We start from the raw sequence: 25,244 nt of genomic DNA, 5'->3' as shown, positions 1-25,244 counted from the left end.
GTGACATGCCACTGCTCTGCTTTAGTGCAGGATTGTGGGCACAAAGGGATGCGCGTCCTTCCTCCACCCGCCCAGGGAGGCCATGTCCTCCGCCATCCACCCCGCCTGCTTCTGTCTCTGCTCTGTGGCTGGAAGCGGCGTGCCCTGGCCGGCCCCGCTGGACAGGCAGCTCCTCTCTGCTTGGGGGCCGCATGGAGCACGGAAGTGTCCCTTGCTTCACGACTGGTCCTCTGTTCTGCCCAGGCAGGCTCAGGCTGGAAGTGCCGCGGTGTGGAGTCTGGGGAGGGAGACGGGGAGTTTGGCTCAGCCAAACTGGGGCCACTGGACACCAGGTGAGGGGCCCTTTCTGGCTCCCTGCACGGGCCCCAGCCAGCTGCCCTGCGTGCCAGGCCCCCACCAGGCTCACCTCTCCTGGATCCGCCGCAGCCACTGTTGCTGAGCTGCCATCTCCTGCCTTTGTCGCTGCACATGGCCCGTGAGAGCCCATAGGAAGTAGCTCTGCTTGTCAGCGTGAGCCTGCGTGGTAGGGAAGAACCTCAGTGGGGGCCTCCTCCCTTCTCATCCCCTGACCCTGCCCGGGCCTCCCTGTTACATCTATGTGACTGGGCAAGTCAGTGGTGCTCTCTGGCCTCAGTTTCCCCATCCGTAATGTGAGTTTAAGACGGGACTTTTCTTTGTGAAGTTATGAGCATCACGTGGTCTATTAAAGGGCATTGAACAGTTCTAGGTACTTATTGGGCACTCACGACTTACCAGATGCCTGAATAGTAAGCATGTATTGAGTACCTACTATGTATCCTGCCCTTGAATTGAATTGCTCTGAAATATCAACTGTGCTCTATTTGCAAATGGGGAAACTGAGGCATGGAAAGGTATGTGGGTTTTGCTCAGGGTCACAGAGCAGAAGTCATAGAGCTGGGAAGTATCTAGGACTCAAGGTTCAGAAGAGAGTTCTGGCCAGAAGTCAGAGTCTCAATCCTCCCAGGGCCAAGTGCCCCTTACCTTTAAGGCCTCAAATTCTTGGCGGGCATGGCCTAGCCAGGCACCCTGCAGCTGGGCTTCCAGTCGTTGCACGCTGTCCCGTAGTACCCGCTGGGCCTGGGCCACCTCCGATAGCACCTGGGCTGTGGCCTCTGCCTGCAGCTGCAGATCATCCTCCTCTAGCTGTTCGGGAGATAGTGGGGTGTTAGGATGCCGGCTGCTCGGTGTTTGCCCAGGACTCGCTTGGTTTCGTTACTGAGGGTCTTGCATCTTGGGACCCTCTTCAGTTCCGGGTAAAACTGGGGCCACTGGACACCCTACACACTCCTACCCACCCCACAACACCCCCGCTGCCCTACCCACCTGTATCTCCAGCAAGCTTGTGCGAAGTTCCTGAGCTGCGTCCCGGCCCTGGCTGACTTGTAGCCCCAAGAGCCCCAGTGCTTGGCCATAGAGGCCCAGGCTCTGCCCGGCCTCGGTCAGTCGGGCCTCCGTGGACTTGTACACGCCATTGAGGGCCTGGCCCAGCTGCAGGGCCCCGTGGAAGAGCAGGGTCAGTTCCTCATGCTGTGCCGGCTCCAGGCCACCCATGGGGGCCACTGGGGCAGGCTGGGCCACTGCTGCCAGAGCCCACAGGAGGCACAGAGTGAGTGCAGGCATGGCTGAAGGACAGGGGTGTGGGCAAGTGCTGCTGCCGCCGCCTTTTATGTCCCCACACTGCCATTAACCCCCAGTCAATCGTTAACTGGCCACCAGCTGCCCCGTGTTGTGCAAGGGCCTGGCAGGGGCGTAATAGTTGCATCAGGCGAGTGTCCGGCCGGGCCACGCTGAGATCACGCTGGCTGGGGCTCAGGGCCAGTTGTGGGTTGGGGGCACTAGGAGGGATTGGCCCAGGCATCCTTGGAGGGGCCCTGGGGCTCACCACACTGAGCTTCCGCTTTCCCTCTGATGGGCAGCAGGACAGCGGTGACTGTGTGGACACGGGGTTCACCTAGAGCTGTTCTAGTGGCCATATGGCACCAGCTCTCCTCTGGCACTTCCCAGCCTGCAATGCAGGGTCTTTGCTTTGCAGCTTAGGTGGGAACCCAGGCCTCTGTGCATGCTGAGCCAGCGCTCTGCCCCCGGCCACACTCTCACCCCAACACAGGGGTCCTTGTGGACCTGGTTGGTGGCCAGGGAGCTAGAACATATGGCAGAATCCTTCCCAAGGACACATAGATTCACTCCAGGGCCCACTATGCCTCAGACCAGCATGAATGCTATTTTACTCCCTGGATGACTGGGGGCAAGTGCCTCAGTTTCCTTACCTGTAAAATGGGGGTGCTGTGTATCCCATCTTGCTGGCTGCTTAGAGGAAGTGAGTGAATCATTTCATTTTGAGTGCATGGAATTAACCCTGGCATCCAGTAGGTGCCACATAAGTGTTTGGTGCAGTGATTGTTGTTGCAGTTACCTGTCGTCATTGGTGCTGTTGTAAATTTTCGATTGAGTGGCCTGATGTCCCATTATGCAGATAGGGAACCTGAGGCCCATGGGTAGGTTGGGACTTATGCAGAGTTGCAGGGTGGGGGACAGCACCCTCACCCCAGCCCCACCTTCCAACTCTGGTCAGTTTTCCCACCTGAGGGACAGGCCACATAACTCTACAGGTCTCTTCTGGGGGAAGAACCCAGTCAGTCGGGCCTCTGTGGCCGGGCGGCTCAGCCTGGCAGGGGTCAGGCTGCACCGCTGGCCACCTGGCTTCCTCGGCCTCCGTAGACTCCCACCTGTGCCCTGAGGGTGCCCATCTCTCCCCGGCCTCTGCCATTCGTATCTCACGCCTGGCGCTGGATCGGCCTGCCCCAGCTCAGTGCCCCAGCCTCGGGACCCCCTTCCCCCCGTGACTGTGACCCTCTGAGCCCTGCCCTCGCCCTAGGAACCTGCTCTACGTGTACCCGCACAGCCTCAACTTCAGCAGCCGCCAGGGCTCCGTGCGCAACCTCGCCGTGCGCGTCCAGTACATGGCTGGCGAGGACCCCAGCCAGGCCCTGCCGGTCAGTGTCTGTGCCCCGGGGAGCAGCAGGGGTGGGTCATCCCGGCGGGTCCCTCATGTCCCCACTCCCCCAGGTCATCTTTGGCAAGTCCAGCTGCAGCGAATTCACACGTGAGGCCTTCACGCCCGTGGTCTACCATAACAAGTAGGTGGGGATGGGGCTGGGCAGGGACGGTAGGGAGAAGGAACATGGGAGGACCTGCGGACACTCCTGGGGTCAGGGACACACCTAGGCATGGAGCCAGGAAGAAAGGAGGTGCGGCGCCCAGAGCCCTCTGGGGGCAGCCCAGGCCAAGGAGAGGACCCCGCCATGCTGGACCCGACGTGGGGCCCCAGCCCTCCAGCTGACCCCCAGCCTGCCCTGCCAGGTCCCCTGAGTTCTACGAGGAGTTCAAGCTGTGCCTTCCGGCCTGCGTCACCGAGAACCACCACCTGCTCTTCACCTTCTACCACGTCAGCTGCCAGCCCCGGCCGGGCGCCGCCCTGGAGACGCCCGTGGGCTTCACTGTGAGTCCAGCCGCCCTCGGAGCCCTGCCTGTCCCCTGCCTGATGCTGCGCCCAGGCCTGACCCCTGCTCTCTCCCCAGTGGATCCCGCTGCTGCAGCACGGCCGCCTGAGGACTGGCCCCTTCTGCCTCCCTGTGTCCGTGGACCAGCCGCCACCCAGCTACTCCGTGCTCACACCCGACGTACGTGCCTGGGCTGCCCGCCTCCTGACACTGTCCCCTGTAGCGCCCACTGATGCCCTGGCCACCTTCTGTCAACGTTCCTGTCCTCGCAGAACCCCATGGGCCAGCGTTCCCGAGACCCCACCTGACGTCCACCAGTCCCCCGGGAGCCTCGTCCTCTGGGGTGTCCTCCCCTCCCTCCCATTGCGTGTCCCTCTCTCTCCCCCCTGACTGGCCCTCACGTCTGTGCTCACTGACCCATAGCAGCCTCACTTCGCTGATTATTGCCCCCCACAAGTTCATCCAGGGCCGCCCCTGCCCCTCCACCCCTGTTAGTGTGCGTGGCCCTCCCTCTTCCTGTCCAGCTGTCCCTCAACACCCTGGGCTCAGGCCCCCTACAGCGTTCCTGACTCATCGTTTCCTCCAATTCACCTTCACCCGTATCTGTCCTCTCGTGTGCATGGTGTCCTCTCTGCCTGGTGGACCCCCTGAGTCCACCGGGACTGAGCTGGGGGCAGGGTGCCCGCCTGCTCCCTTGGGCCAGGCCACGCTCAGGCCATGGTGTCGCAATGGCTGGGGCGGCCTGGTGGCCTGATCTATGGGGGAGGGTCCTCCAGTGCCCACCAGGCACCTCCCTCCCGCAGGTGGCGCTGCCGGGCATGCGCTGGGTGGACGGCCACAAGGGTGTGTTCAGCGTGGAGCTCATGGCCGCGTCCTCTGTCCACCCCCAGGTATGGGGTGGGGTGGGAACCCGGGAGTCCTGCCCTGCTGCCCTCCCGCTTGCTATGCAGTTGGGTAATAGTTGTCGCTGGCCAGCGAGGCCTGGCCTCGAGCCGTGGACGTGACTTTGATCAGCTGGCCGGGCTCTCAGGGAAGCTGCTGACTCAGATGGAATTGGCCTTGGTCCCCGGGGCTTTCCTGGACCCGGCAGCCCAGCTCCCTTTGTGTCCCCCACCCAGGACCCACACCTGGACAAATTCTTCACTTTGGTGCACGTGCTGGAGGAGGGGGCCTTTCCGTTCCGACTCAAGGACGCGGTGCTGAGCGAGGGCACCGTGGAGCAGGAGCTGCGGGCCAGCCTGTCGGCGCTGCGCCTTGCCAGCCCCGAGCCCCTGGTGGCCTTCTCCCACCATGTGCTGGACAAGCTCGTGCGCCTCGTGGTGCGGCCTCCCGTCATCAGTGGCCAGATGGGTGAGCAAGGGTGGCCTCGGGCCTCAGTTTCCCCATCCAGAGAGCGACCCCCTCAGTGCCCTGATCCTGAGTTCCTCCTGTAGTCAACTAGTTTCCTCTGGCCTCAGTTTTCCTATCTGAAAAATGGCCCCAGTCTCCGGCACCCAGAGCAGGTCCTCTGAAATCGCTTGATAGCCACTTAAGTCCTTCGACCCTAATGCCTCTTCCTCTGGAAGGTCAGTAGGCAGGGAAGAGGCCTTGGGCCCTGGACCTTGACCTCTGCTCTGCCCGGCAGTGAACCTGGGCCGTGGAGCCTTTGAAGCAATGGCCCATGTAGTCAGCCTTGTCCACCGGAGCCTGGAGGCAGTCCAGGATGCCCGTGGTCACTGCCCGCTGCTGGCTGCCTACATCTACTACGCCTTTCGCCTTCCTGGTGCTGAGCCCAGCCTTCCATGCGGTGAGTGATGGTGGAAAACCCTGGGAGACAAGAAAAATCTGAGAAGAGCAACTCGCTCAGAGAAAAGAGTGTGTGCAAAGGCCCCAGGGCCACACAGGCCTGCACTGAGCTGGCAACTTGCAAGAGAGAACATTTCACCCACTTTTGCCCCAGCCACAGGAGTGTGACCCCTGTACACTGGACTGGCAGCTGGTTTGACCATTCAGCAAGCATCTTCATTAGGTTGTGGCAGGGACTTCAAGCAAGGGTGCCTGCATTTAAATCCTTGTTCTGTTGCCTGCAAGCTCTGTGACCCTGGGCAAGGAATTTGACGTCTCTGAGCCTGTTTTCCCATTTGTGAAACAGTGCTAATAGGGCTGGGGTTGTGGCTCAATGGTAGAGCACTCACCTTGCACATGTGGGGCCCTAGGCTCAATCCTCAGCAGCACATAAAAATAAATAAAACAAAGATATTGTGTCCATCTACAACTGAAAAATAAGTATTAAAGAAAAAGTAAACAGTGATAATAACAGTACCAGCCTGGAGGCAATGCTGGTAAGAGTAACCTGATCCCTGCAGAATGCTTGGTACAGAGTGCACGTCCACTAAAAACTGGACTTGGGCTGGGGGTGTAGCTCCGCGGTGGAGCACATGGCTAGCATGCACGAGGCCCGGGCTTCAATTCCCTGAACCATAAAGAAAATTAGAATTATTATTATTTTTTTTCTTGGTGCCAGGGATTGAATGCAGGGGCACTTGCCCACTGAGCCACATCCCCAGCCCTGTGTTGTACTTTATTTAGAGACAGGGTCTCACTGAATTGTTCAGTGCCTCGCTTTTACTGAGGCTGGCTTTGAACTCTATGATCCTCCTGCCTCAGCCTCCCGAGCCCCTGGGATGACAGGTGTGCACCACCGAGTCTGGCAAATTCTTGCTGTTGAAGAGTTAAATCATATGTGCCAGGCACCATTTCCAGTGTTCTTCGATCTGTGCGAATCGCTATGAAGCAGTTGCTCTTTTCATGCCCATTTTACAACCTGGAAGCGCAGAGAAGGAAAATGGCTGTATCGAGGGCCACAGAGTTGGGAAGGGGCTGAGACTCATCAGGCAGGTGGGCCGGGGCTGACCCTACTCCGTCCATCCCCAGGGGCCCCTCCGGTGACTGTGCAGGCTGCCACACTGGCCCGTGGTTCCGGCCGCCCTGCAAGCCTCTATCTGGCCCGTTCTAAGAGCGTGAGCAGCAGCAACCCCGACCTGGCTGTGGCCCCTGGCTCCGTGGATGATGAGGTTTCCCGCATCCTGGCCAGCAAGGTAGGGCGAAGTGGCCATGGCCGCCGAGTGGGCGGGGGAGGTGGGGGAGGAATCTCATTAGCAGATGAGAATGGAAAACAGAGAGCACGACTCGGAGAGGACACGTGTCCTGGCTGTGGCCAGCATGTGGCTGTCATGGAGGGGGGCTGCAGGTCAGACTTTGTGCTGGATCTAGCCTTCACCTGAGGATGGGTGGTGGAGGCTTGGTCAGGTTGACCAAAGAGTCGTGTGTACCCAGCGTGGCAGGCGCATACATGCATGTGCCCCGGGCACAAATGTACACAGGTGCATATACACGTGCACCCCACGCTCGTACACAGTGCATACACATCTGTACCTTGCTCGTACACAGACGGCGCATATATGTGTATGCCCGTGCTCATGTGCGTGGCTGCATATGTGCATGCATTCCACGCACTTGCATGCCCGGGTGCACACACTTGTGTGGGCACACATCTAGTTCCGGGCCGCGTCCACACTGGGTGTTTTCTGCTGCTCTCCTCGCCCTCCTCTCGGGACGCTACCACCTCCCCGTGTATCTCCAGGGCGTCGATCGCTCACACTCCTGGGTGAATTCTGCTTATGCTCCAGGAGGCACCAAGGCTGTGCTGCGACGGGCGCCCCCTTATTGTGGGGCCGACCCCAGACAGGTGCCCTTCTTACCTGCCCTGAACGCATGTGACTCCATCTCCGCATGAGCTCCTTCCACCTTCCTGGCTGTGACCAACTAACCTAGGGGGGGCTGCCTGAAGGAGGTGGCAGCCCCTCCTGCCTTTGTCTGGGGCTGTGGAGTCTGTGCTGCAAGAATTGCTGGGTTGTTTCAACCTGCCTTTTGCTGTCACATAGGCCACAGCCTCAGCAGAGACAGAACACTGGGGTGATATGAAAGAGCATGTAAATTATATGCAAATCCAGCCACTTATAACCTCACTGCCCTGCATGGCCTGTTCCCTCCCCTTGATCCACCTTTGTCCAGGGGACTCTCAGCTGTCTCCTTGGCATAGGCAACTGAATGGTGTCAAGGGTGAAGCACTGGACCCCTGGAATCCCACATCCCTTTCAGACAAAGGCTCCCTTCTACCATGCACCTGGCCTGAGAGGTGCTTTGGTTCAAGTCCCAGCTGTGCCGTGTCCCCAGCTGGTGCTCCAGGCAATGGGCTGAATCTCTCTGGTCCCCATTTTCAATGGGGCCGTCTCTCTGAGTGTTCAGATATGGCAGAGGCACTCAGGAAAGGGCACAGCAGCACAGTCCCAAGCCTGGGCACTAGTTGGGCCGAGAGAGAGCTGGTTCTACTGTGAGGAATGCTCCGCACCCTGCCCCACCCCGAGTCCCCAGTTAGTCAGGGAGATAGACACACGTGGGACAGGCGTGCAGGTGTGTACCTCTGGGGAGGAACAGCCTGAGAGGAGGTGAGCGGAGATGGAGCAGGGCACCAGCTTTCCTCCTGGAGGACGAGTGGGGGACAGGAAAGGGACCTTTTTTGCTGGACCTGCAGAGTGAGATGAACCAGGGCGGGTGGGTGCGGGTTCCAGGCAGAGGGAAGGGCACATGCAGATGGCACCCAGCTCAGATGACACCGGACACCAAGAGGAGGCTGCCCTGCTTGCCTGGCCCCAGAGCCTGCCACCTGCCTCCCGTGCCACACCTGGGGAACTGTCAGCAGCACAGGCAGGGGACTTTCGCACAGTCCTCTCCCAGGTCACTGGCAATCTCAAAGTCTGGGTCCGTGGGCCTTGCCTATCCCCCCTCAGCATTTTTTGGGGGATGCTGAAGATTGAGCCCAGAGCCTCGTGCCTGCTGAGAGCGTGTGCTCTGCCACCCAGCTGCCCCTGCCCCAGCACTTTTCACAGGGCTGTCGTCAACATTCTCAGTTCCCCGAAGGATCAGGGAGGAAGAGTGCTGAGGCTGGCCTTGTGGTGGGTGAGGCCGAACGTGGCTGGACCATGGAGCTGGGGGCCCCCAAGTGCCAGGGCAGGTCTCCATCATGGGATCTGCTCCCCCAGCCAGCAGCCTCACCTCCTGTTCCACGGGCAGGAGACACCGAGGCCGGGCTGAGGCCCCACGCGAGGCTGGAGAAGGCCCGGAACCTGGGGCTCTCGATAGCATCTCGCCTCCTGTGCTCATCTGCTTTCTCCTCTGGTCGCACCCGCCTCTTCCATCCATGCAGCCCACCTCACCACTCCCTCACACTCTGCGCCCTGTCCACTCTCGTGGTCACCTCCTGTGGCTCCAAACCCCTTCACAGCCCCGCTCATCTCCTCCCCTCTGTGCTGTCTGCCACTCGCACTGGCCAACCTCGGTCCGAGCTGGGACCCAGTCTACCCACCTCCCCTGGTCGGTGGTTCCACATTCTTGCCTGTTCTGGTCACACTGGTTTGTCACCTCCTCACTACGTCACTTTTATCTTCATCGACTTGACTCCAGCTACTCCTTCTCCATCCTCGCCTCCACCACCCTGGCCGGCCCACACCACCTTGACCCTTCCCTGGCCAGTGCACACAGACCGTGCCTCCTCCCCTCTGCCCTCACCAGCCCCCCACGGCCCCCACACACTGTCTCAACCCGTTCTCTGTTGCTATAACAAAATACCTGAGACTAATTTATGTGGCTCCAGATCTGGAGGCTGGGAAGTCCCAGAGGATGGTGCTGGCATCAGATGGGGACTTTTGTGATCACTGTATCCTAACTTTTGTGTCACAGCAAGACTCAAAGGTACTTGTTCAGGTCTCTTCTTGTAAAGCCACCGATGCCATCGGGAGGGCCGACCCTCTGACCTCATCCAGTCCTAACCACCTCCCCGAGGCCCCCCCTCTCCAAGCACCATCAATGTGTGACTCTGGGTTTTAAGTTTACAAATCATGACACTTCAGGGACACACTCAGACCACAGCACACATCCACGTGGAAGCTCTTTTTCCTCTTCTTTTCCTCCTACCCATGTCCATGGGGACACATTTTTCCTCCATTCGGATGAGTCCGTGTGGACCTCTGTCTCTCCCACTGTGTCCCTGCCACCACCCCCACACCAGCTCTCCTCGCCATCCCATCCTCTCCATCCCATCCCATCCTAGGCCATCGACTGCAGCTCTAGCCGAGCCTCCTCCTACCTCGAGGCCTCCTCCACAGCCCTGCCGGCCCCCCAGCCGAGACCCACTGTGCAGAAGGTAGTGGGGCGGGGTGGGTTCCATGATTTTTGTTCCCGGCCCCCAGCAAAGGGATCCAGAGCTGCTCCCCCGATCCAGAGCCCAGCCCGGGAACTGGCACCTCAGCTGCTCTTGCCCCTGTCCTTCCGCATGGCCTCTGCTGTTGACCCCAGCCCTCGAGCCTCAACCTCCCTTGCCATGCTCTCCAGGGGTGGTGTGGGAGGAGGTGGCACCTGGCTCTTGGTGACCCCGACCCTGCCTGCAGCTGCTTCACGAGGAGCTGGCCCTGCAGTGGGTGGTGAGCAGCAGCGCTGTGCGCGAGGCCGTCCTGCAGCACGCCTGGTTCTTCTTCCAGCTCATGGTGAGACCCCTGCTCTCGGCCCAAGGAAAGAGACCCCCAGGCAAGACCCTTAAAAAAATCCCTGAGGTTACACCTTAGACCCCTGAGAAGTGGCCTCCAGAGATGCTCACAGAGGACCCTGCTTCCCTGGGAGACTGGGAGACAGGTCACTCTCTCATGAGCCACTTCCGCTCAGAGAGGGATCAGGCTTGAGACCACCTCCAAAAATTTACGAGGTCCCCTCCTGAGAGGATGTGGCCACATCTCCACTAGACCTCTAATGCGCCCACAAAACCTAACCCAGGGCTCCCTCTAACTCGGAACACGGGCCCCAATCTCTGGCCCCCGCAAACTGCCCAAGCCTTTCCCACACCCCAGGCTTCCCACTCCTGAACCCAGGGCTGAGGACCCAGGGAGGCTCATGCCCACGGCTCCTCAAGCCCCGCCCATGCCACAAAGTCCACCCAGAGCCCTCAGGCTCCTCCCTCAGCCTGGGCTACAGGGCTCAGGCCCCGCCCCCACACCCCAAGGTCCTTCCGCTAAAACCCCGCCCCTCGCCTGTTCGCCCCGCCCCCAGGTGAAGAGCATGGCTCTGCACCTGCTTCTGGGCCAGCGGCTGGACACGCCCCGCAAACTGCGCTTCCCTGGGCGCTTCCTGGATGACATCACTGCCCTGGTGGGCTCTGTGGGCATGGAGGTCATTACTCGTGTCCACAAGGTGAGAGCTTCGTGACCTCAGTGAGGGAGGGGCTAAGTGAGGCTTGGGGCCAGCCAGGTGAGGGCACCAGTCCTGCCCCATGCCTACGGCTGCCAAGGTCTTTTGGATGGGTCTGTTCATGTTTCTTGAGTACCTGGGGTACACAGCCCTATTTTGGATGTAAAGACACAACAGTAAACAAAACAAAAGCTTTACCCTCTCGCAGCTGAGTTTTAGGGGGAGAGTGAAGGTGGTGAGGGAACAATCTCTGGGGACCGGGGAAACAGCAGTCCAGGCAGGAGAAACAGCAGATGCAGAGGCCACGAGGCAGGACTGTGCCTGGCGTTGAGTGGGCGAGTATGGCTGGACTGGGGTGAGCAGAGCAGATCCATTAGCCCTTAGCACAGGGCCAGTATGCAGTAGATGCATAATAAGTAGATATTGCTGTTTGGAGATCACCAGTTCCAGTACCTGTGAGGGTTGGGCAGACAATAGTAATCAGGATAATAATTAAATGGAGCATTTATTGAGCATTTACTGTGTATCTAGGTACAGTACCTAGATGCTATTAAATTCTAATTGGGGCTGGGCACCTGTAATCCCAGTGGCTTGGGAGGCGGAGGCAGGAGGATAGCAAGTTCAAAGGCAGCCTCAGCAGTTTAGTGAGGCACAAAGCAATTCAGTGAGACCCTGTCTCTAATAAAATACAAAATAGCAGGCTAGGGTTTGGGCTCAGTGGTGGAGCATTTGCTCAGCATGTGTGAGGCACTGGGTTCGATCCATGGCACCACATAAACAAACTAAATAAACTAAATAAACAAAGTAAAGGTATTGTGTCCATTTCCAGTTAAAAAAAAAAATACAAAATAGGGCTGGGGATGTGGCTCAGTGGTCAAGTGCCCCTGAGTTCACTCCCCAGTACCAAAAAAAAAAAAAAAAGTTCTCCTAATTGTACATGAAGGTAGTTTTTTTCCCCATATTTAGTTTTTAGTTGTAGTTGGACACAATACCTTTATTTATTTTTTTATGTAGTGCTGAGGATTAAACCTAGGGCCTCACACATGCTAGGCACGTGCTCTACTGCTGAGCCCTAGCCTCAGCCCATAGTTAAGTTGATTTTTTTTTTTTGCTCAAAATCTCTTTTTTTTTTTTTTTCAGAGAGAGTGAGAGAGGAGAGAGAGAGAGAGAGAATTTTTAATATTTATTTTTTAGTTCTCGGCGGACACAACATCTTTGTTGGTATGTGGTGCTGAGGATCGAACCCGGGCCGCACGCATGCCAGGCGAGCGCGCTACCGCTTGAGCCACATCCCCAGCCCTCTTTTTAATTTTTAAGAGCAAAATAAAATTATTATTGGGCTGGGGATGTGGCTCAAGCAGTAGCACGCTTGCCTGGCATGTGCAAGGCGCTGGGTTCGATCTCGGCACCACATAAGAATAAAATAAAGATATTGTGTCCACCGAAAACTAAAAATAAATATTAAAAAAATAAATAAATAAAATAAAATTATTTAATTTCAGTTTGAAAGTATTTTACAGACATGATTTATGAGTATGCCACAATGAAAACTATGAAATTAGTTTTGTTGTCTCCATTTTACTGACGAGGATGTTGAGGCAGAGCATGACTGATTGGCTTAACCTGGTGCCACACAACAGGAAAGGGGTTGGATGAGGACTTGAAGCCATCCACCCGCTACAGAGCCTGTGTCCTCACTGCCAGCTTCAGTGAGGAGAGGGGGGCTTATGGTGACCAGAGAATGCTTCAGACGGGCAACCTGCTCAGCTCCCGCCAGCCCAAACCCTGCAGGAGTGTCTCTGCTGAGACCTGATGTCTGATTTTTAAAAAGAAATAGTACTTTAGGATTCAAAAGGAACTTTCTGGTTTTTGGAACGCATTCTGGCCCAAGCCAGCCCTTGCACAATCCCATGTGACCTCTGGCTGGTCTTGAAGGTCTGGCTTCACGGGAGCCTTTCCAAGGGCCGACCTGGATTGTGCAGAAACCAGCCCCAGAGGGCCTGCAGGGAAGAGCCGTGCTCCTGAGCAGCTGCACTGTGGCTGCCCCCAGGGGACATCAGCCACAGCCACTGTGTTTCATTCACTCACTTAATATTTGCCAAATACTATCAGCCTCCATACAGCAGGCTGCCTCAGTCTCTGTCCTCCTGTGGACTCAAGAGTCCAGTTCCTTTAGGGTCGCAGGGAACTAATTGAAGGCCACTGAGGCTAACTTGTAAGGCCACCAAGTGGTTGACAAGAGCAGGAGGGCAGAACAAGGCCCCACCAGATCTCAGGTCCTGCTGGTCTCTTCTGTTCCTCACACTTTCCAGGCTCATTCTGCCTCTGTGCCTTTGCACTCACTGTTCCCTTTACTTAGAATCCCGTTCTCCCCTTGGCTCTTTCTCATCCTTTGGAAATCGTGAAATTTCGCCCCGTTCTGTTGTCTTTGAAGCACACGGTATTACCTTCAGTTCCTTTGTTTATTGTCTGTCTTCCCCACGTGAGACTGTGTTAGACAAACAACGGGACAGTGTCTGTCTCATTCACAGGGTTAAGCACACAGCAGGTGCTCAATTGATGCTTGTTAAATGATTGCTATGTGAGTTATCAGGGCAGAGATTAATTTGCTTGAACACAATCACAAATGCTTTAAAAATCACAAAGTTCAAATGCTTTGATCACAGAGTTTATTTCTGAGCGTATGTAGGCTACAAGGAGCTCTAGAGTGTGGCCTGGCCCTGGCCCTGGGGGTTCACCATGGCGCCCACATCAGATATTGCAGGCTGTGGGAAGGGGAAAACCTACCTTTCCACTTAAGTGGTCGCCTCACTTCCTCTTCAATCCCACTGGCCAGATTGTGGTCATATGGCTGTGCTTAGCTGCAAGGGAGTCTGGGAAATGTAGTCTTCCCAGTTCTGAACTCTAGACAGAACTACAGTATCTTGAAGTGGAGTCAGTATCTTGAAGTGGAGTCGAGCTCTGCAGCTGGCGTGCTATTCAAATCTGGGCGAGAGTGGAAGGAAGAGAGCATCCTGGATGGAGCATGGGGAAGAGAGGGACATCAGGGAGGATAGCCAGGAAGGGACTGAGTTCCTCGAGCCCAGAGATGGAGGTGTCAGGATGACCCAGGGCTTTGGGGCGATGGCACAGCTCGTGGAGGTCACTAGTGGCCTTGGTGACAGCCCAGCAAGGCAGTATGGATTTGGACTGAGAGCTCCTGTGTCCCCAGGATGCAGAGCTGGCCGAGCGCCTCAACGCCAGCCTGGCCTTCTTCCTCAGTGACCTCCTGTCCCTGGCAGACCGTGGCTTCGTCTTCAACCTGGTGCGAGCTCACTACAAGCAGGTAGGGGTCGGTGTGGCCAGTGACGTGGCGGAGGACACATGGGGTGATGCGCAGGGCCACGTTGGCATCCCCAGTGACTGCCCTTTCCCTGCAGGTGGCCACACGGCTGCAGTCCGCCCCCAACCCCACAGCGCTGCTGACCCTCCGCTTGGACTTCACCCGCATCCTGTGCAGCCACGAGCACTATGTGACCCTCAACCTCCCCTGCTGCCCCCTGTCACCCCCGGCCTCACCCTCCCCATCTGTGTCCTCCACAACCTCCCAGGTAAGTGGGCCTCCACTTCTGCCTCCTCCCCTTGTCCTGGGACTGGCACCTCAGTCCATCTTCTGTGGTTCCCTCATTTCTGTTTGGACCCCTGAGACCCAGGTCTGCTGCCAAGGTGGGCTAACCCTTTACCTTTGACTTTTCACCTCTGAACCTTCACCCCTGGCCCATCAGTCTCAGCAGTTTCCCTGGAAGTCAAGCTTGATTTTTTTACCCCTGAATCTGAGAGTGACATTCCACCCACTGCTTCTCAGCCTTCTGACTTTTGACCCCATGACCTGCCACCTACAGATAGGTGACCTCAGACTCTCAGTGCTGGCTTTAACCCCATGTTGTCACCTCCAGATGAGTTAACCCCAGTCTCTCATGAGATCGTATCTCCAGTCACTCCAAGATGGCAGTTGAGGTGACCTCGCCTCCGCCCCCTGACTGCAGGGACTCTGCCATCCCCCGTTTCTCCCGACCCTCTGCAGAGCTCCACCTTCTCCAGCCAGGCCCCGGACCCCAAGGTGGCCAGCATGTTCGAGCTGAGCGGACTGTTCCGGCAGCAGCACTTTCTGGCCGGGCTCCTGCTGACGGAGCTGGCTCTGGCCCTGGAACCTGAGGCCGAAGGGTGAGCCCAGATTCTGCGGGACCCCAGGGCGAGTGGCTGTGCCGGGAGCGCGTGCTCCCTTCTGAGCACCCCGTCGCCCCGCAGGGCATCCCTCTTGCACAAGAAGGCCATCTGCGCCGTGCACACCCTGCTGTGCAGCCACGACACGGACCCCCGCTACGCCGAAGCCACCGTGAAGGCCCGCGTGGCCGAGCTGTACCTGCCGCTGCTGTCGCTCGCACGGGACACTCTGCCACGGCTACATGACTTTGCTGGTCAGCGGGCCAGGGAGGGGTGGGTCACGTGGTCCAGGGCTCGGTCCCCCAAGGCCAGAGCTCTCTGGTCAGAGCAGGGGCGAGAGGCCAGCAGAGGAGGCTCGGGTTCTACACAGGCTCTGTGGAGCCCGCAGCCTCTCCAGCCTTAGACTCACCCGGAAAGTGGGGACAGTCATGGCCCCAGTGACTTCACAGAGCAGTTGAGGTACCATAGGTCTGACCTACTGTCAGCTCCCAGCCGCAAGCGGCATTGTCCTGACACCTCCTGAGGGGGTGTGGGGGGACAGTGGGACGCGCCTGGGGGAGAGGAAGGTGGGGCTGTGCGTCCACTCATCAGCAGACGCCCTGGGCCACGGAGGGACCTCGTAGACAGCAGCCGGCAGCACAGACCGGGCCTTGGGGGTCAGTCCCGTCCACCCTCCGGGGAGGCTGTCAGCGGTTTTCTCTTGAACTTCTTTCCTGCTCCGCTTTCTCTCCGCGCTCCTGGGACTCCGCTCCACGTACGTCCGCCTAGTGTCACGCGTCAGCTGTGTCCATCCCTTTACCTCTGTGCTTCACCTGGGAAGCGTTCTGTCCACCTGTCTTTGAGGTCACTAATTACGGCCTCTGTCCACCCTGCCATTGAATTCTTAATTTCAGATATGATATTTTTGTTTGAAAAACATCCAGTTTCATTGTTTTTCATAGCCTTCATCTTGATGTGGAATTCTCCATCTCTTGGCCCACTGTGCCCGTCTTTTTCTCTGATTCTAACCACGTTATTAATTTGTTTGCTGATTTCTGAGACGGGGTCTTGCTGCGCTGCCCAGGCTGGTCTCAAATCTCTGGGCTCAAGTCATCCCCCGTCTCGGCCTCCCGAGCAGCTGGGACTGGAGCTCACACCCCACACGTGGCTGATCTGTGGACATCAGCTTGTCGTATTCATGTGTCTGCCTCTGCTGCCCCTTTTCCTCTCCTCCGTCTCATTTTCCCGTCTGGTCACGTGTCCTGTGGTTTTTTTTTTACTGTGTTTTGGACGCTGTATGCAAAGGAACCACAGGGCCGAAGCAATGTCGTCTTCCCCAGAGAGCTCTGTCAGGCAGAGGCCGTGAGGGGCGGATCCCCTCCCACGCTGAGCTGGGCTGGAGTTTCAGAAGTGTCCAGCGCAAGGCAGACGTGGGGGCATCTGTAGTCCCAGCTACTCAGGAGGCTGAGGCAGGAGGATCACTTGAGCCCAGGAGTTCAAGACCAGCCTGGGCAGCATAGGCCCAGTCTTTTTTAAAAAAGAGAGAGAGAGACACTGAGACTCTAGGGAAAAATCTGTAGTACATCTGTTTTCAGCCCCTCCCTCTGGTGACAGTTCTTTGGGGCCAGAGATATTTTTCAAGATAATAGATTTAGGGATCAGACTGTTGAGGTTCAATTCTTAGCTCTTCTCTTTACCTGCTTTGTGAGCCTGCACAAGTAACCTATCTGTACCTCAGTTTCCTCACCCTTAATAATAAAAGTACCTGCCTCAGGGTTCTTTTGAACCCTTAAGAGATAATTTAAAAAAAAAAAATTTCTTGCAGTCAGTGCTGGGGATTGCACCCAGGGCCTTGCCGGCTGATTAGAGCAGGAGGCTGTGGAAACACAAATGGGTGCTGTGTGAACAGGCACCGTGTTGCTGCTGTTACCATTGTGGTCACGGTCTTCATCCTCTTTGCTGTTTGTGTGCGTGTGTGGTCCCAGGGACTGAGCCCTAGGGCTCTTTGCCACTGAGGTGCATCCTTGCCCTTCTTACTTAGAGACAGGGTCTCACAAGTCGCCCAGGCTGGCCTTAAACTTGGGATCCTCCTGCCTCTGCCTCCCAGGTAGCTGGGATTACACGTGCACAGCACCACACGCAGCCCTCTGTGTCCCTAAGAGTCCTGTGGGCCAGGTTGTGTTCTAGCCATTGAGCACCTAGCAGTGCCCGGAGCAGACGGAGCCCAGGCTTCTGTGGGTCTGACAAACAGTAGCATAATTAGAATATCTAATTAAAAGCAGAAAGGAGGTTCTGGGTGGAGAAGTCAGATCCCAGCCTGACCTGGTGGGGAGGGGGTGATGTGAGACTTCTGCAACTTGGGGCCCGGGTTTGGCACTTGCTGAGGACTCATTCTTCTCCCCCATCCCACCCTCCCTGCAGAGGGCCCAGGCCAGCGGTCAAGACTGGCCTCCATGCTCGACTCAGACACTGAAGGCGAAGGGGACATCGGAAGTACCATCAACCCATCGGTGGCCATGGCCATTGCGGGTGGCCCCCTGGCCCCTGGCTCCCGGACCAGCATCTCACAGGGCCCTCCAACCGTAAGTACAAGGCTTGTGCCCGGGGACACCATCCAACTGGCTGAGAGAACTCATGTCATGAGAATCACCTGGGCCAGTATTCGCTCAAGTGGAGAAAATGAGCCAGGTCTCTGGCCCTCTCTGGCCCCAGGCATCTCGCTCCGGCTGCCCGCTTTCTGCCGAGTCCAGCCGGACGCTGCTGGTGTGCGTGCTGTGGGTCCTGAAAAACGCAGAGCCAGCCCTCCTGCAGCGCTGGGCGGCTGACCTGGCCCTGCCGCAGCTGGGAAGGCTCCTGGATCTGCTGTACCTCTGTCTGGCGGCCTTCGAGTACAAGGTCCTAGGGAACGGACGGGGCTGTGGTGCAGGGCAGGCTCAAGGGGCCCAGGGGCCGGCGCGCAGGGGGTGGGCTGGCGCGCAGGGCGGGGGTGTCTGCGCACAGGCTCCCGCCAGGCTGAGGTCAAAGGGGGCTGATTTCTGTGTGAGCCAAGGAATAGGAATAGAATTTGGAAGGTGGTGAGATGGGAGAGGGAGGAGTGAGCTGCGTCTTCTAGCGAAGGTCCTAGAGGTCACTCTGAACCCCAGTCCTCTGGGCCCCCAGGGGAAAAAGGCCTTCGAGCGCATCAACAGCCTCACGTTCAAGAAGTCACTGGACATGAAGGCCCGGCTAGAGGAGGCCATCCTGGGCACCATCGGGGCGCGGCAAGAGATGGTGCGGAGGAGTCGCGGTGAGAGGAGGACCTGTCCCCGCCAGCAGGCCACCTCGGTCCCCCAGCAGCAAGCTTTCCCCAGAAGGAAGACTGTCAGCTGGGGGGTGGCTCGTTGGTGGAGGCTTGCCTACCTCGCTCAGGCCCTGGGTTCCATCCCCAGTCCCCCATGTGTCACTAGTGTCCATATTCTCCATCTATCCTCCTGTTATTTGGGTTTGGGGTGCCTGCCTACTCAGCAAGGTTTAGCTTTGCCCAGCGTCCCTCAGGATTTCCCCGTGACAGTGTCTTCGTACCTGTGTTTTTCCCATGCTCATGTGTGTCGTCCTGTTTTTATCCATCTATGAACATGCCCTCACATCGCAGAGAGGAGCCCATTTGGGAACCAGGAGAATGTTCGATGGCGCAAGAGCGTTACACACTGGAAACAAACATCAGACCGCGTGGACAAGTAGGTGTGGGCAGTGGAGAAGAAGTCCATGTGATACTGTATGTGATACTGTAACAAGCTACTCCAGGAAGGCTCTTTATAAAGAAAAGAGGTTTCTCAGTTGTACAGCACTTATTTAACACGCCTAAGGCCCTGGGTTCATTCCCAGCACCACACACACAACAAAAAAAAAAAAAAGAGAGAGAGAGAAAGAAGAAGAAAAGAAAAATGGTTTAGAGTCTGAAAGTCCAAGAGCAGGTGACCCCATCAGTTTTTGCCTCTGGCAGATGGCATCATGGTGGTGGGAGCCTGTGTGGGTGGAACCAGGCTTTTCCACCAACCCACTCTGGAGAACTAAGGAGTCCCACAAGAACGACCTTAATCTCTTCTGAGGGATGCAAGGACATTGCGCTAGTCCCCACTTCTGAATATTGCCATACTAAGGACCAAGCTGTCAGCACGTGAGCCCTTGAGGGACATGCAGCCTCTATGGAACCGCAGCAGGCAGGGAGGGGTTCTAGAGAGCTGCTGCCCCGCTGGTCAACCAGTGGAGGAAGGGAGCTCAGTTGTGACGTGGGATCTGGCCCTGAGTGGCTTCACAAGACCTCATCTCCCCTTCAGGACCAAGGATGAAATGGAGCATGAGGCCTTGGTGGACGGGAACCTGGCAACAGAGGCCAGCCTGGTGGTTCTGGACACGCTGGAAATCATCGTTCAGGTAGGGCTTGATCCAGCATGTGCCCACTCAGTGCCCTGTGATCTCCAGCTCTACGCTCCCTTTCCTTCCCTAAGCCTGTAACCCGCCCAGTCTCTAATACCTGGATTTCTGGCACCTTTCCCCATAGACGGTGATGCTGTCAGAGGCGCGAGAAAGCGTCTTGGGCGCGGTACTGAAGGTTGTGTTGTACAGTCTGGGCAGCGCCCAGAGTGCCCTCTTCTTGCAGCATGGCCTGGCCACCCAGCGGGCTCTGGTGTCCAAGGTGAGCACCCCTCGACTTCCACAGTTCACAGAGTCATAATAGCTGCCCATCGACTGGGCATTTACTTGACAGTTTCGTGAAACAGTCTCCTTAGCTGCAGTTTCCAGAGGAAAGGACACAGCAAGGGTGCAGAGCCAGCTCTGACTTCACAGGCCACTGTTGATGGCCAAAGAGAGCAGAACACCGATGCCCCTGCCCAGCCCCATCTGGCAGCTCCCGGGCCAGGACGGGGCAGGGCTAAACAGTGTCCTCTGGGTCCCGGGGGCAGTTCCCAGAGCTGCTGTTCGAGGAGGACACGGAGCTGTGTGCCGACCTCTGCCTGAGGCTCCTGCGACACTGCGGCAGCCGCATCAGCACCATCCGCACGCACGCCAGCGCCTCCCTGTACCTGCTCATGCGCCAGAACTACGAGATCGGCCACGTGAGTCGGGGAGGGGCTGCCTAGGCCCGGCTGGGTCAGGGCAGCTGTGGGGGTCACAGTGCCCCAAGGGGAAAGAGGGAGGGGTGGCGGTCCCCGAGCATCTCGGGCGGGCAGAGGGGTCAGGATGAGGGGTTCAGGTGGGATGAGCTCCTCCATGCAGATGGGGGTAGCAGCCGGCAGCCTGGGCAGGCACTCTACCTCCCCTGCCCCCACAGAACTTTGCCCGTGTGAAGATGCAGGTGACCATGTCACTGTCGTCCCTTGTGGGGACGACGCAGAACTTCAGTGAAGAGCACCTGCGACGGTCCCTCAAGACCATCCTCACCTACGCCGAGGAGGACGTGGGGCTGCGGGATAGCACCTTCGCAGAGCAGGTGACGCCCGTGTCCCACCCTGGGCCAGCGGTCTGCCCTCCCCTTCCCAGCCCTGACCCCTCCCTCGTTGGCCGCGGACATTCCCTGGCTCCAGGTGCAGGACCTGATGTTCAACCTGCACATGATCCTGACCGACACGGTGAAGATGAAGGAGCACCAGGAGGACCCCGAGATGCTCATCGACCTCATGTACCGGTGAGCCCGCCCGCCCGGCCTGCGGCCTCGTCCCGCGCCTCCTGGCCCCAGGAGAGAAGGGGCGGCAGGGAGAGGAGCAAGCCTGCAGAGACAGCAGGGACAAGTAAAGAGGGGCAGGAGAGCAGACAGGTGAAGCTGGCCGGCCAGCAGACCCCTGAGGGGGCGGCGAGACACAGGGGACCTCCAGGGAACGCACCGTGGAGCGTGTGTGCTGGCCAGCTCCCCTGCACTGTGACAGGGACCCGAGCTGTCAGCTCATAGAGAGAGAAGCTTCCTCCAGGCTCATGGTCTTGGAGGTTTTAGTCTGTGATCAGCCTCGTTCCTTTTGTGCCATGGAGAGAGACATGTGGTAGGAGCATGTGGCAGTGCAGAGCTCCTCCCTGTGACCAGGACACCGGGGAGGAGGAAGAGGCTGGGGCCCCAGATCCCCTTCAGGGCTTTCAGTGACCTGATGACATCTCTCGCGACCCCGCCTCTTAAGAGACCCACCACCTCCCGAGAGCCTCTGGGGGTCAGGCCTTTACTTCGTGGGCTCTGCGGCGGAGCGCTTCCCTGGCACATGCAAGGTCCTGGGTTTCATCTCCAATGTGGGGGGGACTCCAGATGATAACAGAATGACAGATGAGAACCAGGACAAGTGAAGGGGAGGAGAGGTGAGGGGAGCAGAGACTGGCGAGTCACCTGTAGTGCCAGGTACTCCCGAGGCCGAGGCAGGAGGATCGCAGGCTCACGGCCAGCCTGGGCAACTTGGCCAGATGCTGTGTCAAAGTAAGATTTTAGAAAAGGCTGGGGAGGTAGCTCAGTGGTCGGGTGCCCTGTGCAAGGAAGGAGGGAGGGAAGGAGGGTGGGGCAGGAGGGAAAGGAAAGAAAGAAAAGAAACGTGGAGTTGGGAGCTGGGCAGGTGGACCCACCTGTTGGAGAGAGGGATGGCGGGGCACCTGGGAGGTGCCCACGGGGGTCAGGTGACACGGCGCACAGAATGGAATGGTGAGTTCAGGGGGGTCAGGGTTCCACAGGTGAGCTCATGAGCAGGCAAAGTGAGAGTGACCTGGGGTGGCAGTTGAGGGGACAAGAAAGAAGGAGGGGGTGGGATAAGTGAGGAGACAGGCAGATGGGGGAGGAGGGGAGATGATGTACGGCAGGAGACAGGTAAGCAGAAGGTGGACGAGGCGCAGCAGAGGAGACTTACAGGTCACCAGGAAACAGGTCACAGAGGACAAGTGAGGAGGGAGATGAGGGGAAGACGTGAGGTGGGCCAGGAGGGGCCAGGTGAGCGGGAAGGCAGGTGTGGGAATGGATGAGGGGACAGGCAGGTGGGGGGATGGGTGGGGGGCAGACAGGTACATGGGACCAGGTGAGCAGATGGGCGGCCCATGGCAGAAGGTGGGGTAGTGAGCCTCGTGGGTGGATGGTGCGTGGGAGAGACCCGTCCTCACGTCCCTCTCACTTGGACACCAGGATCGCCCGGGGCTACCAGGGCTCCCCGGACCTGCGGCTGACGTGGCTGCAGAACATGGCGGGGAAGCACGCGGAGCTGGGCAACCACGCAGAAGCCGCCCAGTGCATGGTGCACGCCGCCGCCCTGGTGGCCGAGTACCTGGCCCTGCTCGAAGACAGCCGCCACCTGCCTGTGGGCTGTGTGTCCTTCCAGGTGAGCAGGCTGGGGTGGCGTGGCGAGCAGGGAGGGGAAGGCCAGGTGGGCCAGTCCAGGGTCTGACGCCACCTCCCACCCCAGAACATCTCGTCCAACGTGCTGGAGGAGTCCGCCATCTCCGACGACATCCTGTCTCCTGACGAGGAGGGCTTCTGCTCTGGGAAGCACTTCACGGAGCTGGGGCTGGTGGGGCTGCTGGAGCAGGCGGCCGCCTACTTCACCATGGTGAGGCCCGGGGTGTCAGCTGACCTCTGCCCCTGCCTTTCCCTGACTTAGCAAGGACAATGTTGCTCCTCAGAAGCCCTCTTCCTGCCTTTCTCCCCATTACACCTTTGAAACAGGCCTGGCTGTAGCCAGCCCTCCTTCCACACACAGCTGCAACTGGAGGTTTGTTTCCATAGAACCTTTGCAGCAATGGGAGGGAAGCTTATTGCTTCTGCCCTTTTCTGTCCATAAAACCAGCCTCCGAGCCAGGCGCCGTGGCTCTCACTTGTCATCCCAGCTACTCAGGAGGCTGAGGCAGGAGGATCGCAAGTTAGAAATTTAGCAATGCCTTGTCCCAGAATAAAAAAATTAAAAGGCCTGGGGTATATGTAGCTCAGTGGTAGAGCATTAGTCTAGCTAGCGGGCACAAGGCCCTGCAGAATAATAAATAAATAAAATATAAAAGCAATTCCCACTCCACTCTTTGGAGCACCTATTCCATTTTATGACATGAAGTGTGGCCCAATTCTGGAATTGAAAATAAAGCCAATTAACAGTTTTAAGTGACTGGGGATGTAGCTTATTGGTAGAACACGTGCTTAGCATGTGTGAGGCCCTTGGTTCCACCCCTAGTACCAGGTGGTGGTGGGGGGAGTTTAAAGAAAGTTGTAATATGCCCCCTGCCCCATACCCACCACCCCAATTCTGCAGTTACCTGTGTTGTTCTGAACCTGTTTCATCTCTTCTTCGTCCCTAACATTTTTTTCCTAGAGTTTATTTTAGAGTATTTTTTGTTTTTTGTTTTTTTTTTGACATATAAAAGGACAGAGTTCACAGTTTTTATAAAATATATTCGATAGTGCATTTTAAACCCTCCACAACACACCCACCCCCCCCACCCCCACTCAACATGGTCCAGCTGGTAGTGGACATCACCAGGGGGTTATTAAGAATGCAGATGGGGGGGGGCTGGGGTTGTGGCTCAGCAGTAGAGTGCTTGCCTAGTGCCCGTGAGGCACTGGGTTCGATCCTCAGCACCCCATAAAGGAATTGTGTCCATCTACAACTAAAAACATATTTAAAAAACACAGAGTCCTCGGCCTCTCCTAGCCCTCCACACCAGGCCCTGAACTTAAACGAGACTCGTATGCCTGTGCACGCCTGAGACGCTCCTGCCTGAAACACGTCCCAGCTGTCACCCGTCATGTGCTCACTGCCTCTGTGTGTGGCCCTCACTGACAGAAAAAAGCCCTTTACAAAACTCTCCTCCCTCAGGAGCGAGTTCATAGGGATGCTTTACTATCGCCTCATCCCGGTGCACGTTTAGATGTCCCTGATGTCTCCTAGTTATCATTTTGGAGACTGGGGGTACAGCTCAGCGGTAGAGCACATGCTTGGCGTGCACAGGGCCCCGGGTTCAGTCGCCGACACTGTGTGTGTGTACGTAGTTTTTTTTTGTTGTTTTTTTTTTGTTTGTTTGTTTTTGCCTTTGCCTGTCTTGAACCAGGGTTCATAAGGGGACCACCATTATTATGGCTGATGGGGGTCTTTCTGCGTGTGGGGGATGGGGTTCTGGGGGTGGAACCCAGGGCCTCTCACAGGGTAGGCAAGTGCTGTACCACTAAGCTGCAGCTACAGCCCCAGTCCCTTTTAAAAATTTTTAAATTGATATGTAATTATTGTATTTATGGGGTACAATGTGATTCCTGTTTCTGGGAATTGTATTTATGGGGTACAAAGTGATTTCTGTACTGGGAATTGAACCCAGGGCTGCTTAACTACTGAATCACATCCGTAGCCCTTTTTTAAAATATTTTATTTAAGAGACAGGGTCTTGCTAAGTTGCTGAGGCTGGTTTTGATCCTCCTGCCTGATGTTTTGGTACAAGTATGCGATGATATAAGCATAGATACAGTGTCTACACCATATGAATCAGATACCAGTATGGAATAAGCAAATTAGGGTAACTAGTGTCTCTATCAACTGAAATATTTATTATTTCTTCAGTTAAAAACATACAAAGTCCTCTCATCTTTCCTTTTTTTTGATGGTGCTGGGATAGAACCCAGAGCCTCACACAATCTGAGCAAACTCTCTACCACTGAGCTGCACCCATCCATCTTCCAGCTATTTGGGAATGTGTGATACTTTATTGTTAGCTTCATCATCCTGCTAATAGTTAGTGTTATGCATCTTAAGTCTTTTTAAAACACTTTTTTTTTTTTTTTGGTACTAGGGATTGAACCTGGGGGCTCTTTACCACTGAGTTATATCCCCAGCCCTTTTTATTTTTTTTATTTTGGGACAGGATCTCACCAAGTTGCTGAGGGCCTCAATAAATGGCTGGAGTTGGCCTTAAACTTGCAACCCTCCTGCCTCAGCCTCCAAGTCTCTGGGTTCGTAGGCGTGCACCACTGGACCTGACTTAAAATGCTTTTCTAAAATAGTTTTGAGGAGTTTTCGTTTAGAGCAAAATGGACCAGCAAGTACAGAGATTTCCCATATCCTCCTTCCCAACACTGCACTATCAACGTCTCTCCGAGTGACACATTTGCTGCAGTCCGTGAACCTACATTGACACATTGTCACCCAGAGTTCATAGTTCACAGCAGGGTTGTTTTGATACATGTACAATGACATTCATTCACCATCATAGTATCATACAAGGTAATCTCACTGCCCTGACTCTGAACAGTCTTTTAATCTAAAAAGACAAAAACTGGGGAATCCGTTTGCAGTCAGT

At 56.8% G+C, this 25,244-nt stretch overlaps 2 protein-coding genes across 9 annotated transcripts in view; one reads left to right on the top strand and one right to left on the bottom strand.

The window, feature by feature from the left end:
• Positions 1–25,244, top strand: part of Dock6 (dedicator of cytokinesis 6) — a 46,183-nt gene that overhangs the window by 15,734 nt on the left and 5,205 nt on the right. For 4 of the 7 annotated variants that reach the window (XR_013432958.1, XM_078036282.1, XM_078036301.1 and 1 more), the window contains 27 exons: positions 2,897–3,014; positions 3,088–3,158; positions 3,382–3,520; positions 3,600–3,701; positions 4,325–4,411; positions 4,640–4,871; positions 5,146–5,307; positions 6,435–6,598; positions 7,144–7,248; positions 9,670–9,762; positions 10,007–10,102; positions 10,659–10,799; positions 14,008–14,121; positions 14,216–14,386; positions 14,860–14,999; positions 15,084–15,253; positions 17,400–17,560; positions 17,691–17,873; positions 18,138–18,264; positions 18,610–18,694; positions 19,295–19,391; positions 19,519–19,653; positions 19,922–20,074; positions 20,290–20,448; positions 20,543–20,643; positions 22,102–22,294; positions 22,379–22,522. Coding sequence is in view for 6 of the 7 variants with exons in the window: in XM_078036282.1 (XP_077892408.1) it covers positions 2,897–3,014; positions 3,088–3,158; positions 3,382–3,520; positions 3,600–3,701; positions 4,325–4,411; positions 4,640–4,871; positions 5,146–5,307; positions 6,435–6,598; positions 7,144–7,248; positions 9,670–9,762; positions 10,007–10,102; positions 10,659–10,799; positions 14,008–14,121; positions 14,216–14,386; positions 14,860–14,999; positions 15,084–15,253; positions 17,400–17,560; positions 17,691–17,873; positions 18,138–18,264; positions 18,610–18,694; positions 19,295–19,391; positions 19,519–19,653; positions 19,922–20,074; positions 20,290–20,448; positions 20,543–20,643; positions 22,102–22,294; positions 22,379–22,522 (3,643 nt within the window). In the remaining variant the exon portion in view is untranslated. The remainder of the gene's footprint in view (positions 1–2,896; positions 3,015–3,087; positions 3,159–3,381; positions 3,521–3,599; positions 3,702–4,324; positions 4,412–4,639; positions 4,872–5,145; positions 5,308–6,434; positions 6,599–7,143; positions 7,249–9,669; positions 9,763–10,006; positions 10,103–10,658; positions 10,800–14,007; positions 14,122–14,215; positions 14,387–14,859; positions 15,000–15,083; positions 15,254–17,399; positions 17,561–17,690; positions 17,874–18,137; positions 18,265–18,609; positions 18,695–19,294; positions 19,392–19,518; positions 19,654–19,921; positions 20,075–20,289; positions 20,449–20,542; positions 20,644–22,101; positions 22,295–22,378; positions 22,523–25,244) is intronic. The other 3 variants (XM_078036285.1, XM_078036288.1, XM_078036286.1) reach the window with 2 other exon arrangements.
• On the bottom strand, positions 2–4,288 carry Angptl8 (angiopoietin like 8). Of its 2 annotated transcripts, none has more exons than XM_078036338.1 (5): positions 4,113–4,288; positions 1,345–2,503; positions 1,003–1,164; positions 407–516; positions 2–277 (listed from the first exon to the last, which is right to left on the bottom strand). In XM_078036338.1, exons 2-5 carry the CDS (start codon positions 1,639–1,641, stop codon positions 250–252), a joined length of 597 nt encoding a protein of 198 aa, XP_077892464.1. In that variant the 5' UTR covers positions 1,642–2,503; positions 4,113–4,288; the 3' UTR covers positions 2–249. The 2 variants fall into 2 exon arrangements, with proteins under 2 accessions (XP_077892464.1, XP_077892470.1); XM_078036344.1 differs by having other exon boundaries at positions 1,345–2,434.

The sequence above is a fragment of the Ictidomys tridecemlineatus genome, chromosome 2 (assembly GCF_052094955.1).
Source record: "Ictidomys tridecemlineatus isolate mIctTri1 chromosome 2, mIctTri1.hap1, whole genome shotgun sequence".
Taxonomy (NCBI): Eukaryota; Metazoa; Chordata; class Mammalia; order Rodentia; family Sciuridae; genus Ictidomys; species Ictidomys tridecemlineatus.
Note: the sequence above shows the minus strand (reverse complement) of the source record. Positions and strands in the feature narration are given on the sequence as shown.

Coding starts and splice junctions, on each gene's coding strand:
- Angptl8 (XM_078036338.1), bottom strand. CDS start 1,641: ATGCCTGCACTCACTCTGTGCCTCCTGTGGGCTCTGGCAGCAGTGGCC. Junction 1,165..1,344: donor CAAGCTTGCTGGAGATACAG/GTGGGTAGGGCA, acceptor TCTCCCGAACAG/CTAGAGGAGGATGATCTGCA. Junction 278..406: donor CTGCGGCGGATCCAGGAGAG/GTGAGCCTGGTG, acceptor CTCCCTCCCCAG/ACTCCACACCGCGGCACTTC.